The 21,338-nt window shown below is 31.1% G+C and overlaps 2 protein-coding genes across 2 annotated transcripts; both read left to right on the forward strand.

Annotated features, from left to right (window-relative positions):
• Positions 1 to 6,616: 6,616 nt before the first annotated feature.
• LOC107643951 (protein EXECUTER 2, chloroplastic) lies at positions 6,617 to 13,129 on the forward strand. The gene is made up of 11 exons (XM_016347710.3): positions 6,617 to 7,126; positions 8,253 to 8,369; positions 8,472 to 8,537; positions 9,367 to 9,473; positions 9,553 to 9,634; positions 10,009 to 10,689; positions 11,523 to 11,649; positions 11,744 to 11,913; positions 12,016 to 12,090; positions 12,497 to 12,589; positions 12,732 to 13,129. Exons 1-11 carry the CDS (start codon positions 6,809 to 6,811, stop codon positions 12,831 to 12,833), a joined length of 1,938 nt encoding a protein of 645 aa, XP_016203196.1. The 5' UTR covers positions 6,617 to 6,808; the 3' UTR covers positions 12,834 to 13,129.
• A 4,684-nt stretch (positions 13,130 to 17,813) lies between these two features.
• On the forward strand, positions 17,814 to 20,150 carry LOC107643952 (CASP-like protein 4A3). Its single transcript, XM_016347711.3, has 3 exons — positions 17,814 to 18,489; positions 19,301 to 19,436; positions 19,749 to 20,150. Exons 1-3 carry the CDS (start codon positions 18,044 to 18,046, stop codon positions 19,941 to 19,943), a joined length of 777 nt encoding a protein of 258 aa, XP_016203197.1. The 5' UTR covers positions 17,814 to 18,043; the 3' UTR covers positions 19,944 to 20,150.
• The last annotated feature ends 1,188 nt before the right edge of the window (positions 20,151 to 21,338 follow it).

A 21,338-nucleotide genomic window follows, 5' to 3' on the forward strand; every position in this document is an offset into this window, starting at 1 on the left:
TAGAAAAGAGAGAAGAGAATGAGTTGTTTCTCGCCATCTTAGATAATGATTTGCAACTATTCGTTGGGCGATGAATGAATGAGTTGAATGCTTATGGACCTGAATTATTATAGAGTCTTGCTCGTTCTTTCTTTTAGATTTGGTCTGCATACTTAGCCAAACAAATTATTCACACAATTTTGGACTTTTGGCCCAATGTTATAATATTTTATCATTATCAAATTATTGTTATTGTTTCTTCAAATTCAACATTTTTTTATCTAATTCAATTTATTTGATTTTTATCTTGTAATGCAAAGAGTTAAACTCCAAAATGATTCTTGAGATTGATTGTTTGCATTGACAACATCTTTAAAATTTTAATTACACCATATCTTTAAAATTGAAAATATTACACCACGTTAGTCTCCACTCTCTTTTTAGTCGAGTTACACATCACATAATGAGTAACTAAGCACATATCCTTCTATAATGAACTTGACAAAATAATGTTACTTTAATTTTGACTTTAAATATTTAATGAAGCGACATCATTTAACCTTAATAAACATAAAAAAGAATTAATCTCCACATACAAGTCTTTTTGTTATACAAGTCTTATAAGTCCTGAAATTTCACTTACTCCTGAAACGCGCTTCTTATGGCACGTATGTTTCACGCTTCTCCTTAACAGATTTTTCAATCAACGCGCGCACGTTCTTCTCCTTCTTTCTTATCGTCGTCATCAACACCACCTCTTCCTCCTCCTCCTCTTCCTCCTTCTTTTTTCTTTGGATTTTCTTCTCCTCCTTTCTTTTTCTCTTTCTCCTCCATCATCAGTTATCTCGTTGTTGAATATAATGAATAATTCAAGTTCAGATTGTCAATTGAACCAGAACGAAATTGATTATTGTTTTTTAATCCAATCAAGTGGCCGAGGTGTGGTTCAATTCAGAAGAAAAATTACAGCATTAGAGGAATACATTTTTCTGTATTTGCAGCAAATTTGAGTGTAACACGAAGATATTTGGGTATAAAACGAAGATATTTAGGTGTATTTTTATTCTGATAAATTCTGCATAATTCAAAACTCTTCCTCTTCCTCCTCTTCATCTTCTGCTGCTGCTTTTTTTCTTTCATCATCATCACAATCTTCTTCTTTTTTTCTTATTCATCTTTTCCTTTTTGTTTTACCTTCTCAAGTTTCTTCTTGTTTTACTCTCTTAACAAGAATAAAAACAAAAAAATCAAACAAAGAAGAAGAAGAAACACATAATGCTGCAAAATTACTTGAAAGAGGATGAACTTACATTCATTTAACTAAAAAAAAGAAAGAAATAAGGAAAAGAAGAAGAAGAAAAAAATGCAGCGTTAGAGGAAATGTTTTTTGTACAAAAATGCTATTTATACACTAAAATCAGCCACCAATGTATTTGTGTATAACTACATGTGTGCTTTAATTTATTTTCAATGTATATTTGTATTCCAGTATATATTTTATATTGGTGGCTGACATTGGTGGCTGATTTTAGTGTACACGTAGTATAACTCATTTCTATATTTGTAATAAATTTGGGTGAAAAACGAAGATATTTGGGTATAACACGAAGATATTTGAGTGTAAATCGATAATATTTGGGTGTATTTTTATTCTGATAAGTTCTGCATAATTCAGAACCCATCTTCTTCCTCCTCCACATCTTCCGCTGCTTCTTCTTTTTCTTTTCATCATCATCACCATCTTTTTCTTCTTTTTTTCTTATTCATCTTTTTCTTTTTGTTTTACCTTCTCAAATTTTTTCTTGTTTTACTATTTTAACAAGAATAAAAATAAAGAAATCAAACAAAGAAGAAGAAGAAACACATAATGCTGCAAAATTACTTGAAAGATGATGAACTTACATTCATTTAACTAAAAGAAAGAAAGAAATAATGAAAAGAAGAAGAAGAAAAAAAATGCAACAATAGAAGAAACAGTTTTCTGTACAAAAATACTATTTATACCCTAAAATCAGTCACTAAAATCAGCCACCAATATATTTGTGTATAAATACATGTGTGCTTTAATTTATTTTTAATGTATATTTGTATTCCAGTATATATTTTATACTGGTGGCTGACTTTGGTGGTTGATTTTAATGTACACGTAGCATAACTCATTTCTATATTTGCAGCAAATTTGGGTATAAAAAGAAGATATTTTGGTGTATTTTTTTCTGATAAGTTTTGCATAATTCAGAACTCTTCCTCTTCCTCCTCCTCATCTTCTGCTGCTTCTTCTTCTTCATCTTCTTATTTCATATTCTCATAATTCTTTTTGGGAGGAAAAAATTAAACAAAGAAGAAAAAAATACATAATATTGCAAAATCAAAAGAAGAAGGAGAAACACGACGATGAAGATGAAACACACGAAGAAAAAGGAGGAAAAACACAAAGAAGAAGGAGAAGAAGAAGGAAGAAGAGGAAGAGAAGGAGAAACGCGAAGAAAAAATGACAGTTGTAGTTTCCGTCGAGGAAAATGAAGAAGAGTCGTTCATAATGGTGAAGGAGCGTTTTGGAAACGTGATGAGCCTGTTAATACTTAATACGCTTTTGTGGGTAAACGTAGCTTCTGTTGGGTTTGGCCCAACTTGTAAGACTTATAAGTCAAAAAGACTTAGGGTGTGTTTGGGGTTCACGTTGGAGAATAGAAAAGCCCGTTTGAGCGTCTTGAACGTCCCATTGTTATGTTTGGCAACTTTTTGAAATCCCTAACCCAGAAGTGCTTTCACCTCTGAACGTAAGTTCAGGTGAAGCTAAAAATTCAAGCTTCTACATTCACGTTGAGAAGGTTAATTACCGTTGGAAGAATTAAGTAAGAAATTTATTCCATATCTACCAACTGTATCCTTCATTTTTTCTATAAAAAGGATGCACATATGACATAACCACATATTTCACAGTAGTTCTTTGTATGTTCTTGGTTACAATTTTTTTTTCAGATTTGTTTTCATCACTGTTAAGGTAAAGATTTTAATTTTTTTTCATTATTTTTAGTTATTTCTTTCGTATTTTGATTTTTATGTTTTTTATTGTATTTTTTATTTATACGATAAATATTTTTCATATCATTTTTTTAGTATCCTGATGTTATTTTTTTAATTTTTTATTGTTATATTTTTATTGTATTTTTTTATTTATATGACAACTATTGTTGATATAAATTTTTATTTTTATTAATTTTTATGATATTTTTATTATTTTTTGTTTATATAAATTATTTTTTTTCTATTCTTTATTGTACTATATTTATGTTGTGTATAAATTTTTTTATTTAATTTTATTTATATGAATTTTATTTATTTTTTATTATAATTTTTTTGTTTATATAATATATGTTGTTGGTTGTGATTATTATATACTATATTTGTATGAATTTTTTTGTTTTTATTTTTTATTTTTATTGTACCTCTTACTGTACTTTATTTTTATTTTTTTAGTCCAAAATGATATTAAATTAAAGAGTACTAACGACACTAAAATAAATTATAAAATATTTTTTTTGTTTAATATTATAAAATGTATAGTACTATCTTTTATATTTTTATTTTTTATTATTTTTAGTTCATATGAATTTTTTTTATTATTTACTATTCTTTATGTTTAATATGTAAAGTGTCTTTTTTATTTTTATTTGACTTTGTTTTTTTTTTTTACTTATTTTTATCGTTGACTTTTTTTATATTATTTTTTCAGTGTTCTAGTCTCTCAAGTATGTTATTAATTTTTTTATGGTATTCTTATTATTTTTTGTTCGTATGGATTCTATTTTTTTCCTCTTTTATGCACTGTGTTTATATCTTATACGAAGTTTATTTTATTTTTCTTAATTGATATAGTTCATATGAATTTTTTTTATCTTTTATTATATTTCTTTTATTCATATGATATATATTGTTGGTTTTATAAAATTTTTATCATTTTTTATTTACGTGAGTTCCCGTTTTATATTTTATTATACTTTTTTTGGTTCAGCTGAAATTTTTTAATTTTTATTTGACTATGTAAAATTTATAATTATAATTCTCATATATTATATTTTATTGTAACTTTTTTTATAATATAGATTAATTGATCCCATTAAAAAAGACAAACTAAATAAAAAATTATTCATAAGTATTAATAAAATTATGAATGTTGGATGTGAAAAAAGGCTTACAAAAATAAAATTATTGAGGGTACGATATAAAAATAATATTAAATTAACATTCTTATGTTATTACTTAAAATTTAAAAAAAGGGTAACATATATATATATATATATATATATATATATATATATATAATGAGTAACAATGAATCTCTAAAGACAAATAATAGTGTTCTTATGTACTAATTTTGTATAAGATATGATTTTTTATATATTTCATTAGTGTTTTATCTTTTAATTTAATATTTATTAGTGTTTTTATGTATTAAAATATATTTTGTCAATTTTTATACGTTACTTTAATTTAGTAAGTAAATATTAATTTTATTATAAAATAAATTAATAAAATTTTTTCAAATATCTGAAGTAAAATAATAGAATAATATAAAAAATTATTTTAATTGATGTCTCTTTTAGTAATTTTTCATCTAAAAGTTATTTTGAGTAGTATAATCCAAACAACATTTATTTTACTATAATCCATTTTGACATAAAGATTGCCAAACATAAATCACGTTAACACAAACTTACTTTTCATCAAAATCAAGTTTGCAAAATCAAGTTTATGCAAACTTCTGTTTGCAAACTGTAATCCAAACACACACTTATATGTGGAGCATAACCGATAAAAAAATATATATGACCATTCAGATTACCATTCAGATTTAACTCAACAATAGAAGTTTAATATAGGGCAATTCACCTAAATAAATTGTTTCACTCTCAAAATTACGTAAATGCATTGTTTCCAAAACGAGATGCAATATTTCATATATCTATAGAAACCGCTACTCGTGGTTTACACAAAACACAGAATCCACTGGTGTCAGCCGCGGATTACATTGAGTTGTGGCAGCATAAAAACGACTGTTGTCTGCCGCGGTTTCTGTATGATTATGATTGGTCATAAACCGCTACTGTCAGTAGCGGTTTATGTGCATTGTGACACGTGTGTAAACCGCTAGAGGCAGCAGCGGTTTATGTTGAGTATGAAAATAAATAGTAAAACTATTTTTTATCTAAAAAAATAATTACAAAACAAATAATTAATGGTATATATTATTTAAATAATATCATAAATAATAAAATTTAATTTATCATTTCACAATATAATTTAAAAAATATAAATATGCATGTAATAAATTTTTTATTTGTATTTATTATTAAAAGTGAGACCAAATTATAAATAAAAAAATACAATACTCAAAGTATTAAATTATATAAACCAAGACTAATTTTTTTTATTCTCATCTCTTTTAAAATTTATAAATAATAAAATAATTTATTTTTAGCCAAAAGTTCACTAAATCATATATTTTTCTCTTTAAAAATCACTTCATTCTCTTTTATTTATATCAACCATACAAAGAAAATTCGGGGAGTTTGAAACATGGGTTGTGTTCTTTGCTGCTGATTTGCAATTGAGGTTCTAGCTAAATAAATTTTTTTTATTGTGCAACTTTGTTGTCTTATGCCAAAAAATAAAAATTAGTTGTATTTTATAGTTGATTGATTAGATAAATAATAGTGATAGCATCATAATTTTGATGAATAAAATAAAAAATATAAATATGCATGTAATAAATTTTTATTTGTATTTATTATTAAAATGAGACTAAATAGCAAATCAAAGAGTGAATACTCACAGAGTACTCAAATATATAAACTAAGACTAATTTTTTTTCATCTTCATCCCTTTTAAAACTCATGAATGATAAAATAATTTATTTTTAGTAAAAAATTCACTAAAGCATACATTTTTTCTATAAAATAAATTTTTTTATCTTCATTCCTTTTTTTTATCATCATCCATTTTAAAACTCATGAACTTTTGGCTAAAAATAAATTATTTTATTATTTATAAATTTTAAAAGAGATGAGAATAAAAAAAATTAGTCTTGGTTTATATAATTTAATATTGAGTACTACTGTATTTTTTTATTTGTAATTTGGTCTCACTTTTAATAATAAATACAAATAAAAAGTTTATTACATGCATATTTATATTTTTTAAATTATATTTTAAAATGATAAATTAAATTCATTTCACAATATTTGTTTTCATACTCACACGTGTCCCAATGCACATAAACCGCTACTGACAATAGCGGTTTATGACCAACCATAATCATGCAGAAATCGCGACAGATAACCGCGGTTTTCATACTGCCACAACTCAACAGATAACAGCGGTTTTCATGCTGCCACAACTCAACGTAATCCGCGGCTGACAGCAGCGGATTTTGTGTTTGTGTAAACCGCTACTGTCAGTAGCGATTTCCATAGATATATGAAACAATGCATTTACGTCTTCGTTTTGGAAACAATGCATTTGCGTAATTTTAAAGGTGAAACAATTTATTTATGTGAATTGCCTTTTAATATATATATATATATATAATTAATGTTCAATCATTATTAAGAACTAATACGTGGCTAAGTATCCTAGAATTAGAATTATAATAAAAAATTATGATTAAAAGTAATTAACTTTGAGGCCGTACTAATCCTGTGTAGTGATTTGCACATATCCTTTGGCCATCAGAAAAACTTATCCCCAACAACAAATACATCAATTTGCAATTTTGCATCCATCATCGTCTTCTTCAAACTCCATTCTTTTATCCGTAACCGTAACCATGGTGGTTGTGGCCAACACCTTGGGTGTCTCCCAGGCCATATCCACCACCTCTTCTTTTGATTCTATCCCAAAGAAGTTCCTTCTGAGTTGTATCGCTCCCAGCAGCAACAACAGTAAAAACTACTCTCTTCCTCTTTCTCTTCAATTAGTGTTCCCCGGAAGGACCCGCACCCACTTATGCCGCTGTACCAACTACGAGACTTCATCATCGTCATCCTCGTCTTCATCTTCTTCTGTCAATAAGTGGGATTGGAACCGATGGTGCCGCCATTTCTCTGAAATTGAACAGGCTGAGAGCTTCGTTTCTCTTCTCAAGGTACCCTCCCTTCCCCCTCTAATTCATGTTATTGTTCAAAGCAATTTGACAGGCACGATTGTTCTTCAGATTAAACCCCATAGTATTCGAAAAGAAAACAAAAATTGAGATTGAAATTTAGCTACAGGACAGAAATTGGACGTGGTATTGTGAACTTCGGTAAATTGGGGAATTATTGTGGAAGTTTAAAAGTGGAGTATTATGGATTATAGAAGTTTGACCCAAATAGGTTAATCCCCATTTTATTTATGTATATATAGTATAGAAATAGAAGTATAGATTATAGATATTAGTTCTGATGCACTGTAATTGTCTTAGTGTCACAATTCACATGCTTACATTCTGTGTTACACTCACAATTAAATTCTAGTCTTGAGTATTATTTTTTGTTATTGTTTATACCCAAGCAGAAAAAAATTGTCATACTGTTTGACTTTATGACGATAGTTGAATGAAATGAAGTATTATGGGATATTTATCCTGCTAAGAACAATAATTATCATTTGGTTTAGTAAAGGACATAGAGGCGTTGTGGTTTGTTTAGTTATTGTATTTTAATTTCGTTGATTTTCCATTAAACGACGATGAGATGATGTTTATGAGAAATGAAAAGCAGAAGCCAACGGAAGATTTTTCCAGGGTGTAATTATTAATTTATTATTTTGAAAGCTGAGGTGGTTTTTGTAAGTAAATAAGTGAAGTACTATGTTTCTCATGCAGATGTACTTGGCTAAGTGTCATAAACTTTGTTCTCAAATAAAGAAATTCAATAACTTAGTGCCTCAATTATGCATATTATTAAATTTATTTGTTGTTGAACAAAGACAATTAAGTGTAACTGTGTACGCAGGCCGAGAAACGCTTTACCAGCTTTGTCCCTTAAATATCTTAAGATATTAAAATCCGATGAGACAAATGAGTGTAACAAAAGCCTAATTTGGGGCTAGTTTAATGATGTTTGGCATGAGTGAGGGTCTAAATTTATTATACTTTATGATATTGAGGGAAGAAGTTGATGCTTGTATCTTGGGACTTTGGTGGACAAAGTAGAGTGTTTACTTTGTGTAAATAGTAAATAGTAGATTGTAAATACTTACTCAGACGATTTCTACTTCATGCCCTTCAGTTTCAACTTGAAGATGCCATTGAAAAGGAAGACTTCCAGGAAGCAGCCAAGTTGAAGAGAACTATAGAAGAAGCAACATCCAAGGACAGTGTTTCTGAAATTATGGCTCAATTGAAGGTTAGACAAATATTTTTGTTTGGATTAGTTAGACTGTCATTCTCTCAATTTTTCCTACTTAGAGATTTTACTGATTATAACATCATATTTCTTTATGTCCAGGATGCCATAGATGATGAACGCTATCATGACGCTTCAAGATTATGTAGGAACACTGGAAGTGGGCTGGTATTCCTTTGCTTTTTACTATCAGCTGTTATTAAAAAGTCAACTTTCCTCCTGTAATTTTAAAAGTGGTTTCTTTCTTTCTTGTTTGTCTAATAATAACTTGTTGGATAATTCCACTATAACAATGATTTAAAGAAACACAAGTAACCATGGCATACCAGTCTTGTGCATGCCCCCACTGGGGAAGACAGCTAAAATATATACTGTACAAAATAACTATTACATATTTCTTTCTCACATTGTGTTCTTTGAAAACTTAAAGGTCATGTGCCAATCAGAACCAATAACCATCAGAGTCTAGAGCGAGGAGAGAGTAAGAGGTGAAAAATGTTTGGAAAATTTGTGGGTCTGATTTGGAGGGGCTAGTTGTAAACAAAAACTTTTTCCTTACTCATCAGTGACAATCTAACTACTTGATTTTATGTTAAAATTCTTAATTTTCTAAGTTGGTATTCATCAAGTAAAGAAAGATATATCTTTGGAAGAAATCTGGAAACTGTCATTGTCAAATATGTTAGTTATAAGTTTATGACTGTGGATAATATCAATAGAAGTTATTCATAGGACTATAGGAGCTTGAGTGGTATGCCTGTTATTGTAGATTAAGAACCTGCAATAGAGACACTGTACTGCATTGGAAACATAATTATTTCGGTTGTCTAGGAAGATAGAGATATTCTATAGAAAGCCGATATACAATAAATGGTATGAACCTAGTTGTGATCATGACTTGTAATTGTGTGTGTTGATTATGGTAGTAATGCCAACAACTTTCTGTAAACTGTATCCACTGATGTCCAACACCAATTTTATCTTTACGTATGATCAGGTGGGTTGGTGGGTGGGGTACTCAAAAAATTCAGATGACCCTTTTGGTAGAATAATTCATATAAGTCCTGGTATGGGTAGATTCATTGGCAAGAGTTACAGCCCAAGGTATGTTCTCCCCAACTTTCGAATTTTTATTCTTGTAATTGGGAAAAATTGCTTATTTATGTTTGGCTTTTTACTACAGACAGTTGATTACAGCATCCAATGGGACGCCAGTATTTGAAATTTACGTGGTTAAAAATGCTGATGACACATATCACATGCAGGTAACATGCAAAATTTTTAACAAAATATTGTTTTTTGTAATTTGTCAATATTACCCATAGATTCAAGGAAACATGGATGATTTGAATTGTTTCGATCTGATCGAAGATACTTCTGATTCATGACCTATAGATATCCAAAGAAACATAATTTGGGGTACTGATGCAAATATTCAGTAATGGAAACTAAGCTAAACAAAATGAATTTTAGGATTGGAAATCAGAACATATTATTATTATTATTATTATTATTTAAAAAAAAAAGTTTAATACTAGTGCTAATCATAGCTGACCCATTCTGTATAGTATAATTAGCTTTCGCGTTATGCATGTAATGCACTAATGCTAATGATGTCTCATCTGGTAACATTTAATAGGTAGTGTACTTACGGCGAAACAGAGGAAATTCAATGAGTAAACCTCCATCTGTACCTGCTAAAAGCCCATCCAAACCTGAGGTTGAAAATATCTCTTCCGTTGAGGTAGAGGAACATGAAGAGAAGGCTGAGCCTAATGATGATAAAAACAGTAACATTGACGGGGCCACCGAGGAGGGCATTAAAAGTGTCATAAATTTTCTTAAAGAAAAAATTCCAGGATTGAAGGTTAAAGTTATGAACATCAGTGTTGAAACAGAGGCAGCAGAAAATGAATCTATTAAGCAGTTGATGGAAGAAGATAGTAAGAAAACAAGCTCCAGCGAGAATTCTGAAGAGGAAGATAATAATCTGGACGAACCTGATGGGGTCACTCTAGGAGGAGATAGTGATACCTCTGGAGAAGAAAAGGATTTGGATATGAAGCTCTTTATTGGTGGAGTCGTACACAATGATGAAGATACTCCTGTTAAGGACGACTTTACTAGACTTCCTGCTGAAATTAAAGATATGGAACGAGATTCTTTTGCCTTGCACATTCCTAGGAGAAATCTAGATCTTGATACAAGAGAAAGTAAAGTGTCAAATATCAAAGTTGCAGCTCTTGCAGCACAAGGATTCACAGAGCTTATGCCTCCTGAGGTTGCGAAGGCATTTTGGACTGACAAAGTTGCTTCTAAGGTGAGATTTAGATAAGAGGCTCTCAATCATTGTTTAAAAAAGATTAATCAAACATATATTCTGCTAAGGCATACTTGGTAGAATTACAGAATGCTTTCTTGGGTCAAGCAAAATTGTCATTTTGAGGGGGGAGGGGGAAAAAGGATCTTGTACGTATTATTTGTGTTTTTTTGGACTCTCTCTCTCTCTCTCTCTCTCTCTCTCTCTCTCTCTCTCTCTCTCTCTCTCTCTCTCTCTCTCTCTCCAATTATTCTTTCATAGTTATTTTTCCACTGTTAACACAGAATGGAGAGAGTAGCTGTTATGATTACGATGATAAGTCTGCATCTTTTTGCATATAATGAATCATCCGGATGATAAACTTTTATTCTGTATCAGTTTTGCTTATCAACCACATCATCTAGTTAGACCAGTCTTCATTTTATTTTCCTGTTCGCATATCCCTGGAAAGTCAGTTGCAAAGGGCGAGTCTTTGTACATAAGATATTTATGTTAATTTTATAAACAACGAGATATTAGTGTAATTTACTCGTTGGTTTATTGATTTTAGTACACTGTCAGAAGATGGATTTGATACTGCATAAATAATATTTCATTTTCTTTAGGTGGATATAACTTTCCAAAAAAAATGTGACATTGCGTCAATTTTACTTTTATTAACTTATCTTCAGAATTGGCTTATTTTACTATTCTATCTATTATTGTCAAATGCTTGTGACTGTAGTAAGCTTATTCAAAAAATTCCTTGGAAAAGATGATTGTGGATTCTGCCCCTCCCTTCCGAAGTTCTTAAACTGTATCTGATTATTATGATTTTCATGTCAATTACTTAGGTTACCAAAAACATGCGTGAAATTGTCAAACTTGCTATTAGTCAAGCACAGAAAAGAAGTAGGTTATCTGAAGATACATATTTTAGTCGGATTTCCACTCCAAGAGGGGGTTTTGATCCTTTTGATGGTCAGTTTGCTTCTCCGTTTGACCAACTGGCACTGCTGTAATTTGTAACCTTGGAAAAATTCATTATAAATAAATTGTTCTGGCTGACATGTAGGACTCTATGTTGGTGCATTTGGCCCTTATGGCACGGAAGTAGTACAGTTGAGGAGAAAATTTGGACATTGGAATGATGCCGACGATGCAAACAACCCTTCAGATGTGGAGTTCTTTGAATATGTTGAGGCAGTGAAGTTGACAGGGGATCTTAATGTTCCTGCTGGCCAGGTTTTGTGCATTTCGAATCTGATAATAATCCTTGTTGTATCATATAGTTCTATCAACTACGTGCTCATTATAGGAAAGTTAAATTTTGTTTTGGGTATGCAGGTGACATTCCGTGCTAAAATCGGCAGAGTCAACCGTAACAGCAACCGTGGAATGTATCCTGATGAATTAGGAGTGGTAATTGCACTTTACAATTTAATACCACCATATCTGCGTATATGGTTGTAAATTCTTATCGTGGTATGCTTAGTTGCAAACTCCAAACCTTAATACTGAGCCGTATCCAAACATTCTTTTATTTATAACCTCGTACTTGCTGTTGCATCAACTACATGCACAATTTAATTCCGTTTTTTGCGAATTGGCAGTACTTTTCACGTATTATATTGCTTTAATCTGCTCTTAGTGATTGCATGTCTGTATGTATTTATTGCTTTCAAGAAGCTTTCTCCTTCCCCTTACATACTTTTATGTTGGTTTGCATTCCTTTTCTTCTTCACCGTAGTTTCTGTCTTTGAGTTGGGTCATTTCGGATTGTCCTGGAGATATACAACTAACCTTGAATACACTCATTTATGAAAAGGTTGCAAGTTATAAGGGCCAAGGGCGAATAGCAGACTTTGGATTTCAAAATCCAAAATGGGTTGAGGGAGAATTACTCCAACTTAACGGCAAGGTAACTTGATAGTGCATGTGTCACAGTTTTTATTTACTTATTTATTTTTAAATGTTCAAACTTGACCGATATTTCTACTAGCATACTTGTTTTGTTACTGTTTCTTTTGACATTCTTTGGTTTCTGCTGTTGTCATATTTAGGGCATAGGACCATACATGAAAGGTGCAGATCTTGGTTTCCTTTATGTTGTGCCAGAGCAAAGTTTTCTGGTGCTATTCAACCGGCTGAAACTACCAGATTGAGCCATGGTTCCCTCAGCCTGTCTGATTTCTTCTCTTTTCTATGTGAGCAGGACATTGAGAATTCGACTACTATGCTATTTTCCTTAGGTTTATAGCTTTATCCCTCACACACAGGCACTTGTAATTTTTATAGGCTCTTACTCCTTTCATGAGTTAGCCATTTCTTCTTCTTCCTTTAGTCATTACTATGAGATTGTGTATATAAATTTTGCTGAATGACACAATAGTGTACGACAGGAACTCTGGAAGTACCTTATTTGACCTTTTATGTGCATGTGGATTGTTGTGCCTCTGTATACCACTCTCTCCAGTCTCCACAAAAGACATGAAATAATAAAAACTCCATTGTTGTGAAGGCCCAATAAGTAAGAATATAAAATAAGAATAAATAAAGAGTAAATTACTGACCCGGCACAAAATGAGGCATGAGCCATGACTGGTGTCTAAAGGACACGTCTTATAGTATGCCTAATAACCAAATATACAGAAAAACAGCAAAAAAATTTTCTACTTTTAGGATTTTTCCAAATAGATATATTATATCATCATGTGCCAATGATAAACAGACCTCTTGGCAATGTCAAAATCTACAATATATACCATAAAAGCATTCTGTTTGTGAGAAATGGAGTTCAGGCACAATTTAGAATTTAGCACAAGGTCTTCTGTTATAAACAAAGTGTTTGGATAAAAAGATGGTTCACCAAAAGAGCTAATAACTATTGAGGCTTGTGGAATGAAAATTGAATTAATACCTGTTTTTGAAAAATATGAAAATACTATAGGGTGAGTTTGCAACTTATGAAAGGGTTTGGTTTCATAACGAGTGGAGTTATTTATTTGGTTTGTTTTGATAAGAAGAATAAATATTAAAAAACAATTATACAGGATGGGATTATTAGTTAGGGTGATAACTTATGTGTTTTGTGTAAAAAAGATATTGAATTTATTCACCATTTGTTTCTTGGTTGTGAGTTTATTTTGCAGGTGTGGTGTGCGTGACTATCTGATTTGGGAGGTTGTGGTCTGTTTCGAACTCGCTGAAAGAACACTTTGAGAGTTGGACATGTGTCGTTAACAGAAAAGAGGAGCGCAACAAGTGACTCATATGCTTCTTTGCAGTTATTTGAAATGTTTGGTTAGAAAGGAACGGACAGATCTTTCATAACAAGGAAACTGGTGTAGAATAAATTTTTCACGGATCATTGACCAGTTATAGAAAGTGAAGTTGTTTGGATCCGTTCTATTATTAATGGCAATGCTGGAGATAACATTGGGGATAGCTTTTAATTTTTACTTTTGTTGTTAGTTTTTGTGACTTTGTTTTACTGTCGTTCTATTTTTTTGTATTGAGCTTGTTTGTTAAAAAAAAATAATACTATATCTATAACTAACATGAGACAATATAAACACTACTGTGAAAATTATATTCCTCCTAAGGATAAAAAGATATCATATAAGTGGACAAATAAATAAATGAATGAATTGAAATGAGAGTTTTCAATTCAAAAGTCAAATTCAAATAATATACATTTGGGCAATTCCATTTCTCGTAGTAGTCCTTTTCTTTGTGCATCTTTATGATATAACAGATTCAATATATGACCTAATCATTAAGTTAGCAATGTTTCTAATAGTTAAGGTTTGAGTCAAATGCATGTAGGTCAATTTCGGTGGATCACTGTCGATTGGATGTCCGCCATCCTCTTCGCACAAGTTAATTTAGCTTGGGATCAAGTTTAGCTCCTCCGCATCACTAATAAATCAATCTTGAGCTAAAATAGTACCTTATTCAATAAATTGTAGTTTCATGAAAAGGTACCTCAAGATAAGTTGGGGAGAAAGATGCTTTTGTTGCCCATTGCATGAAGATTTCTATATAAACTTAAAGAGCGTTTTTGGTGGAGTAAAGAACAAAAGGTATCCTGTGAGAAGGCTAGAACTACATTATTTGGCACGTTGTGTCGTATAATTGATTTTATATGTGTAAATGGTACTAAAGTTTGTAGGAGGTAGCTTTTCCGGTAGATAGTGTGGGTTATATTTTAGAGGAAGTTGCTAAAGATAGTCCCACTAGTGAAAGAAATCTGATTACTTTACTACTACATTATAATTAGGGTGGCAACATATACTGTGTTCGCGGGTATCCAATTCGATCTAATCCGGTCAGGTAAGATTGTCAATCCAATTCGCAACGGATAGGGTTTTCGTACGGGTTGGATAGGGTGGGAGTTGAACTTTAACTCTACCTGACGTTGCCCACATCCTATATATGTATATGCTATATATTTGTATAAAAATATGTTTAAGTGGAAGTTAAATCAAAGACCTTTCATTAAATACAAAAGATTTGTTACCACTAAGAGAAGATTATTAATTAATAATTTAATATATTTTTTTTTACATAAAAATCAGTTCTATTTTAAATTATCATTAAGTTATATAATAATATTATATTTTTTTTATAACTCACGGATAGGATTAGGTATCCCTAGATTAAGAATTAGGAAAGTTAGAGTTAAAATATTTTCAATCCATAAATAAAATAGAATTGAGTTTATATAAAAATCTTAACCCACATGTAAGATTAGAGTTAGATCCAAATCCTACATACCCTACCCTAACTGTTGCCACCCCTAAATTGTAAAGCTTGTTGGTCCGGATGGATTTCCTTTATTTTCTTCCATTATTCTATCTTTAGATGTTAATGACAACAAATATCATTATATTAATCTAGCAACTTATTATGGGAGCATTATAGAAAGATCTGGGCAGTTTATAAGTGGATTGCAAAGAATTGGTGGTTAATAATGTAATTAAATATTTTTTGGGGGAAGAAGGAAAGGAAAGTCTTCTTTCGGCGATGAAGGAAAGGGAAGTCTAACTTGTTTGGGAGCTATGATGGTAGTAATTGGAACTTGGAAGAGAAGTATGCATATGGTTTTCTTAGGATACTCGTTAAAATTATTGTTATTAGAAGTTTTCATTTTTACAAAAATAAATATATAATAAATGTATTAAAATTTTAAATTGCATACTCTTTCAATATTTTTTTAAATTGATAATTTTAGGAAGACTTGTTAGCAAATTGTCTTAACAAATATTTTTAGAATCTGAAAATAAAAAGTAAAATAAAAAATATTCTAAGTAGTTATAAGAGTATATACACAAGTATAATTGATACTTGAAATAAAATGGATCAAAGTATTATTTTTATTTCTAACAATATTTGGACTAAATCTTTAAGATTTAAAGTTATTTTTAACATTTTAAATATCTTATTTAAGTTCTTGTTTTAAAATGGTTATAATATTATTTTATCATTAGTTCTGTTAATAATTTTATGATGAAAATACACATGTAGACATTGTAATCTACTCTAGTAAACTGATCCTATATTACTATTAGTAAAAAAAATGTAAAATTAAATAAATAAATAAATAAATATCACTAATAATACAAAATTTTAATTATATTTTGTTCACTCATATATTAATGTTACTTTTTCTTTTATTTATTTAATTTTTTACTTTTTTTACTATTGGTAATATGAGATTAATTTGTCACAATGAATTATAACGTCTACATGGCATCTTTTTTACAAAATTATTAATAGAATTAATAATCAGATAACATTATAACAATTTTAAAATATTAAAAATTTAAATAAAATATTTAAAATATTAAAAATTATATTTTACTCCTCTTACTTATAGGGCTGGCAATGAGTAGGGTAGAGTAGGGTTTGGCCTCTACTCTAACCCTACGCGCAGGTTGAAAATTTTATTAAAACTCTACTCTACTCTATTCGCGGGTTGAGAATCTCTCAACCCTAACCCTACTATGCACCCTAAAGTTCTAAACCCTACCCTACTCTATCCGACCCGCAGAAATATCAAATTTTTTTAAAGTAAATATAAAATTCAATCATTTCAAATTTTATACATATTAATAACATAAAAAATAAAAAACTAATGCTCTAAATTACTAAATTAACTAACTAGTTTAGTAGTTGTTCACTTATTATAATTCATTACATAGGAGAGGTTGTAGGTTCAACTTTCAATTCCTTCACTATATACTTATTTTTTAATAAAATATGTGTTATATATGAAGTGCGAATAGAGTAAGGTAGGATATACCCTAAACCCGTATCCTATCTTACCTACAACGAGTCGAATAGCATACCCTACCCAAATGAATTGGACCAAATTGAATACTCGCGAGTAGAGTATGAATTGCAAGCCCTACTTACTTACATCAGACATATTTAAGTTATTAGGCCACACTCGTGTGGCTCAAGGGTTAGATTTAAGTTGATAATTGGTTACACACTTCCACTAGTTAATGGGACATACATTTATGATACATGGCATCTGTGTATTTCTGATTTTTCTTTTAAAAAAATAGTTTTACAAATTAATGTTTTTTATAAAATCAAAATAATCTAAAATCTGATTTTAATAAAAAAAAACTATTTATTATCACAATTTTGTAAAAAAAGAAATAATTACATTTTGATTTTTTTTTTTTTCAAAAATTTATCCAAATAGAGAGTACATTTATCATCGATTCATCTCATTATTATCTCGGTATAGATTTTCGGAAGATAAAAGAATGATTATGTACTTTTATCTGCCACCTTGATTGAAGTTAGTGCCAGTATGACTAAAGTCAAATCCCAAATAGTACTACATGCAAGATAAGAAAACAACTCAAGCTTCCGATCCAATGCGGAAGTAAAACCTTTCCTACCATGCACCCTCACTAATCAAATCAAGAACTGAACCAATAGTAAATAGTCCACCCTACTATAAGTCTACAATTACCAAGTGATTGACCCACATGGCAACAAACAATTGGTTTTAATAAAAGTAATATGCTAAGCTTTCCTCAGCATAACAAAATGCAATGACGTGGCACGGCCCACACTAAAGGAAGCCACACACAAACACAATCCCTTAACTCCTAGTTTTTCTTTTTCCCTCTCTTCTCTTTTCTCTCCACCCAAACACCCTTTTCCTTTTCCTTTCTATCTTTCTTTAATCTCTCTTCTTTTGATCTCTTTTTTTGAACTTTTCTTCTTTCCACCTCTCTATAACTCCATTTCCCTTCCTTCTTTTCCTTGCTTCTTTTATCTCATTTGAAAATCCGCGAAGCGCAGGGAACTGAAAATCGCAACAAAATAGAAAGAACGCAGCATCACCGCGATGAATAAATCGCTCTCTAAAAACTCCGAGTCGTCGAATAAGTTCGAGTCGCCGGTCCCGTTCCACACTTCACCGCGGTGGGATGCCGCCAACACGCAGGGATCGCCGATATACTGGTCGTCGGAGGAATCGCCGGCGAAGCCCTTCGACAATTCCAAGGCTATCGTCGCCGTCGACAAGTTCACACAGTACACTCCCGAAAAATCCACGAGGCGCCAGAATCCGCCGCATCATTCGCCGGCCGTTCCCGCGCCACCACCGCCTCCTGTTATGCCGCCGCAGAGGGAGTCGAAGGGGGAGTGGAGAAGGGAGGAGGCGTTGAGGAAGGCGGCGCTAGGGTTCCGGGTGAGCGAGGTTGTCGTGTGCCTGATCTCGTTTTCGGTTATGGCTTCCGATAGGACTCAGGGTTGGAGTGGCGATTCCTTTGATCGCTATAAGGAATATAGGTACTCCCAACTTTCTTATTATAATTATTTATTATTATAACAATTGTTAATTCTCTTTTCAATAATGATTAGAGCATAAGAGTTATATAGGCAAGAACTTAATGATCCAGATTAGTTCAGTTAAGTTCAGTGGATTTTCAGTACTGATAATAGTTAGTCCAATTCATGTTGCTTTGACCAGATTCAAATTTTATTTAATGATATTGGTATGGATTATTGGAAGAAATATGTTCGGCTATCATGATATCATTTCTCCTAAATGTTTAAGCGGACAGGAGGATGCACATAAATGGTTATATCTCTAATAGACAAATACTAGATAATATTAATTCCCCGGTTAAATTATTCATACAAGCTTTGTTATCCTTGAACATACTTCTGAGTTTCTATATGGTACCTAAAACCCATTGATGGTATTAGAAGTCTCACATGTGAGGATATAGTCTTGAATCGGTGAGTGCTATTCTAATATAATATCAAAGCCACCCTGTGTTTGTAAGTTGGGGCTGTTGGGCCACCTGCACACATGGAGTCTCTAGTATAGTGTATGCTACAAGTGTTCGATCTTGAGTGTGAGGGGTTTAGGGAGCCATTATTATAGGTGTTATTCTAATTGTAAAGCAATACTTAGAATTTACAGCCTAATTATGTATCATAATTTGGTCTTTTAAACCGTCGCTTATACTTCCTTTCTGCTACTTGTTTTTGGACATGGTTTTTCTGAGTCAGTTTATCCTACCATCTTTTTTTTTTTTTTTTTTTTGTTATAGTAGTGGATACATGTGATGATTAAGCCTTAATGATATGGCAGGTACTGCTTATCTGTGAATATCATCGCATTTGCATATGCAGGATTACAAGCATTTGATCTGGTTTATCAACTAGTCACAGGGAAACACATGATCAACCACCACCTTCGCTCCCACTTTGATTTCTTTGTTGATCAGGCAAGTCATGAGATTCTTCACCTTTAGTTTGGACTTTCAGTTTCTCATTGTTACTTAAGAATATTTATGATTTGAATAATATATGTGACCATATATGTAGTAGGCCTCTAACAATTACCCAATTAGCTGATAGATAATGAGTACCTTTCTATGTCCAAGTTCTTATTCAAATGCAATATTTATACTATAACTTGCATTTAGTGAAATTTGATGCATAACTCTCTGATTCCTGTGTACATAATTTTCCTTCACAGCAAGAACCAAAGCCTTTACTTTTTGAAAATTAATATATCTGCAAAAATTGATGAGCAGGTTTTAGCATATCTTCTGATATCGGCATCATCATGTGCAGCCACCCGGGTCGATGATTGGCAATCGAATTGGGGGAAAGACGAGTTCACAGAGATGGCAAGTGCCTCAATTAGTATGGCATTCCTTGGTTTTGTTGCCTTTGCTATTAGCTCACTTATCTCTGGGTACATTCTTTGTACCCGCAGCTCCATGTGAACTTAATAATAGTTAGTCTTCTCGTGTACTGAAATTCTGTGTTGCTTTTTACCCTTTTCCTGTGTCGGAATGTGCCTTCAAAAAAAATGTTGATGCTCGCTGTACAGGATGATGTGTGTAGATACAATTCCACTATTGTTTGTCTTTCAAAAGCAAGGGTGGAGAAGGTAACTTTCTTGTAAAAAAGTAGACTTATTTAACTCCCAATTCAAAGAGCAAACTAAATTGAATAACTAAACAATTAAATTAAACTGAAACTGAAATTCAATTAATGCCAAACCCGAAAACTAACATATTATCTATCTAAAATACATCTAAATGTGTTTGACCGCTCCCATTCAACAGATAGATAAAAAACTAATTATATTACATGGACATACAAAAACCGGCTATTAAATTAGTGATCTATATAGAATATACATTGAAATATAAAATATATATTAAAAATAAATTAAATAATATATGAACTAATTTGATGATTGATTTTTAGTTTGTTTAATTTTGGAGATAAACCACAAAAAATGTATTCAAATTATCTTAGTATTGACAAAAATACTTTTAAATTTTATTATTGACAAAAATATTTTCATAATTTTAAAACGTGCCAAAAATACCTAATCATGATTAAAGACTTGCTCCGTTAACGTCAAAATATGACGTGTTGGCGATGCCAGAATCTTTTTACATAAGAAATTGCATTTGTTATATCACTTTTTTTTTTTTGTTAATGTAAGATATTTCAGTTTAAGAATGTGTATTTTTGTTACATTTTTAAATAATTTGAGAATTTTTTTATCGATAATAAAATTTAAAAATATTTTTAACAACGACAAAATAATTTAGGTGGATTTTTGTTGGTCCTGCCAATGTGGTATTTTTCTATGGACATATTTTACAATGAGGAAGTTCTTTTTTATTACCTGTTGAATTTTTGGTCTTGCTTTTTTTTTTCCTTGGGTTAGAACAGGTAATCACTTAACTAGGCCCCCAATACAAGTTAACTGAGAACCACGGACCCACAAGAGGACGCTTAAGAACTGCATGACTACATGGGCACAGATCTGGGCCTAGAGAGCCCCCAAGACTAAGCCAGGAAAATTCAAGGAGAATTTTTTAAACAAAAATACTATTTGTACACTAAAATCAGTCATTGTATATTTATATATAGGAGTGACAGGTAGGAGCAATTTTTTATTTTATCCGAACCTCTCCCCGCCCTCCTTTCACTTCACTACTATACACCCCACCTCTATCTACAGGTAGTAGACTGCTCTATCCTAACCCGTCCGCGAGTACTCGTCCCATTTCTACCCGTCTCTATAAAAATTAAATAACACTTATATTTTTTTATTTTAATAAATTAAATAAATGTAATAATTATTGAAATAAATAATT

This window comes from Arachis ipaensis, chromosome B5, assembly GCF_059453495.1.
Source record: "Arachis ipaensis isolate K30076 ecotype BB chromosome B5, ASM5945349v1, whole genome shotgun sequence".
In the NCBI taxonomy this organism is placed as follows: Eukaryota; Viridiplantae; Streptophyta; class Magnoliopsida; order Fabales; family Fabaceae; genus Arachis; species Arachis ipaensis.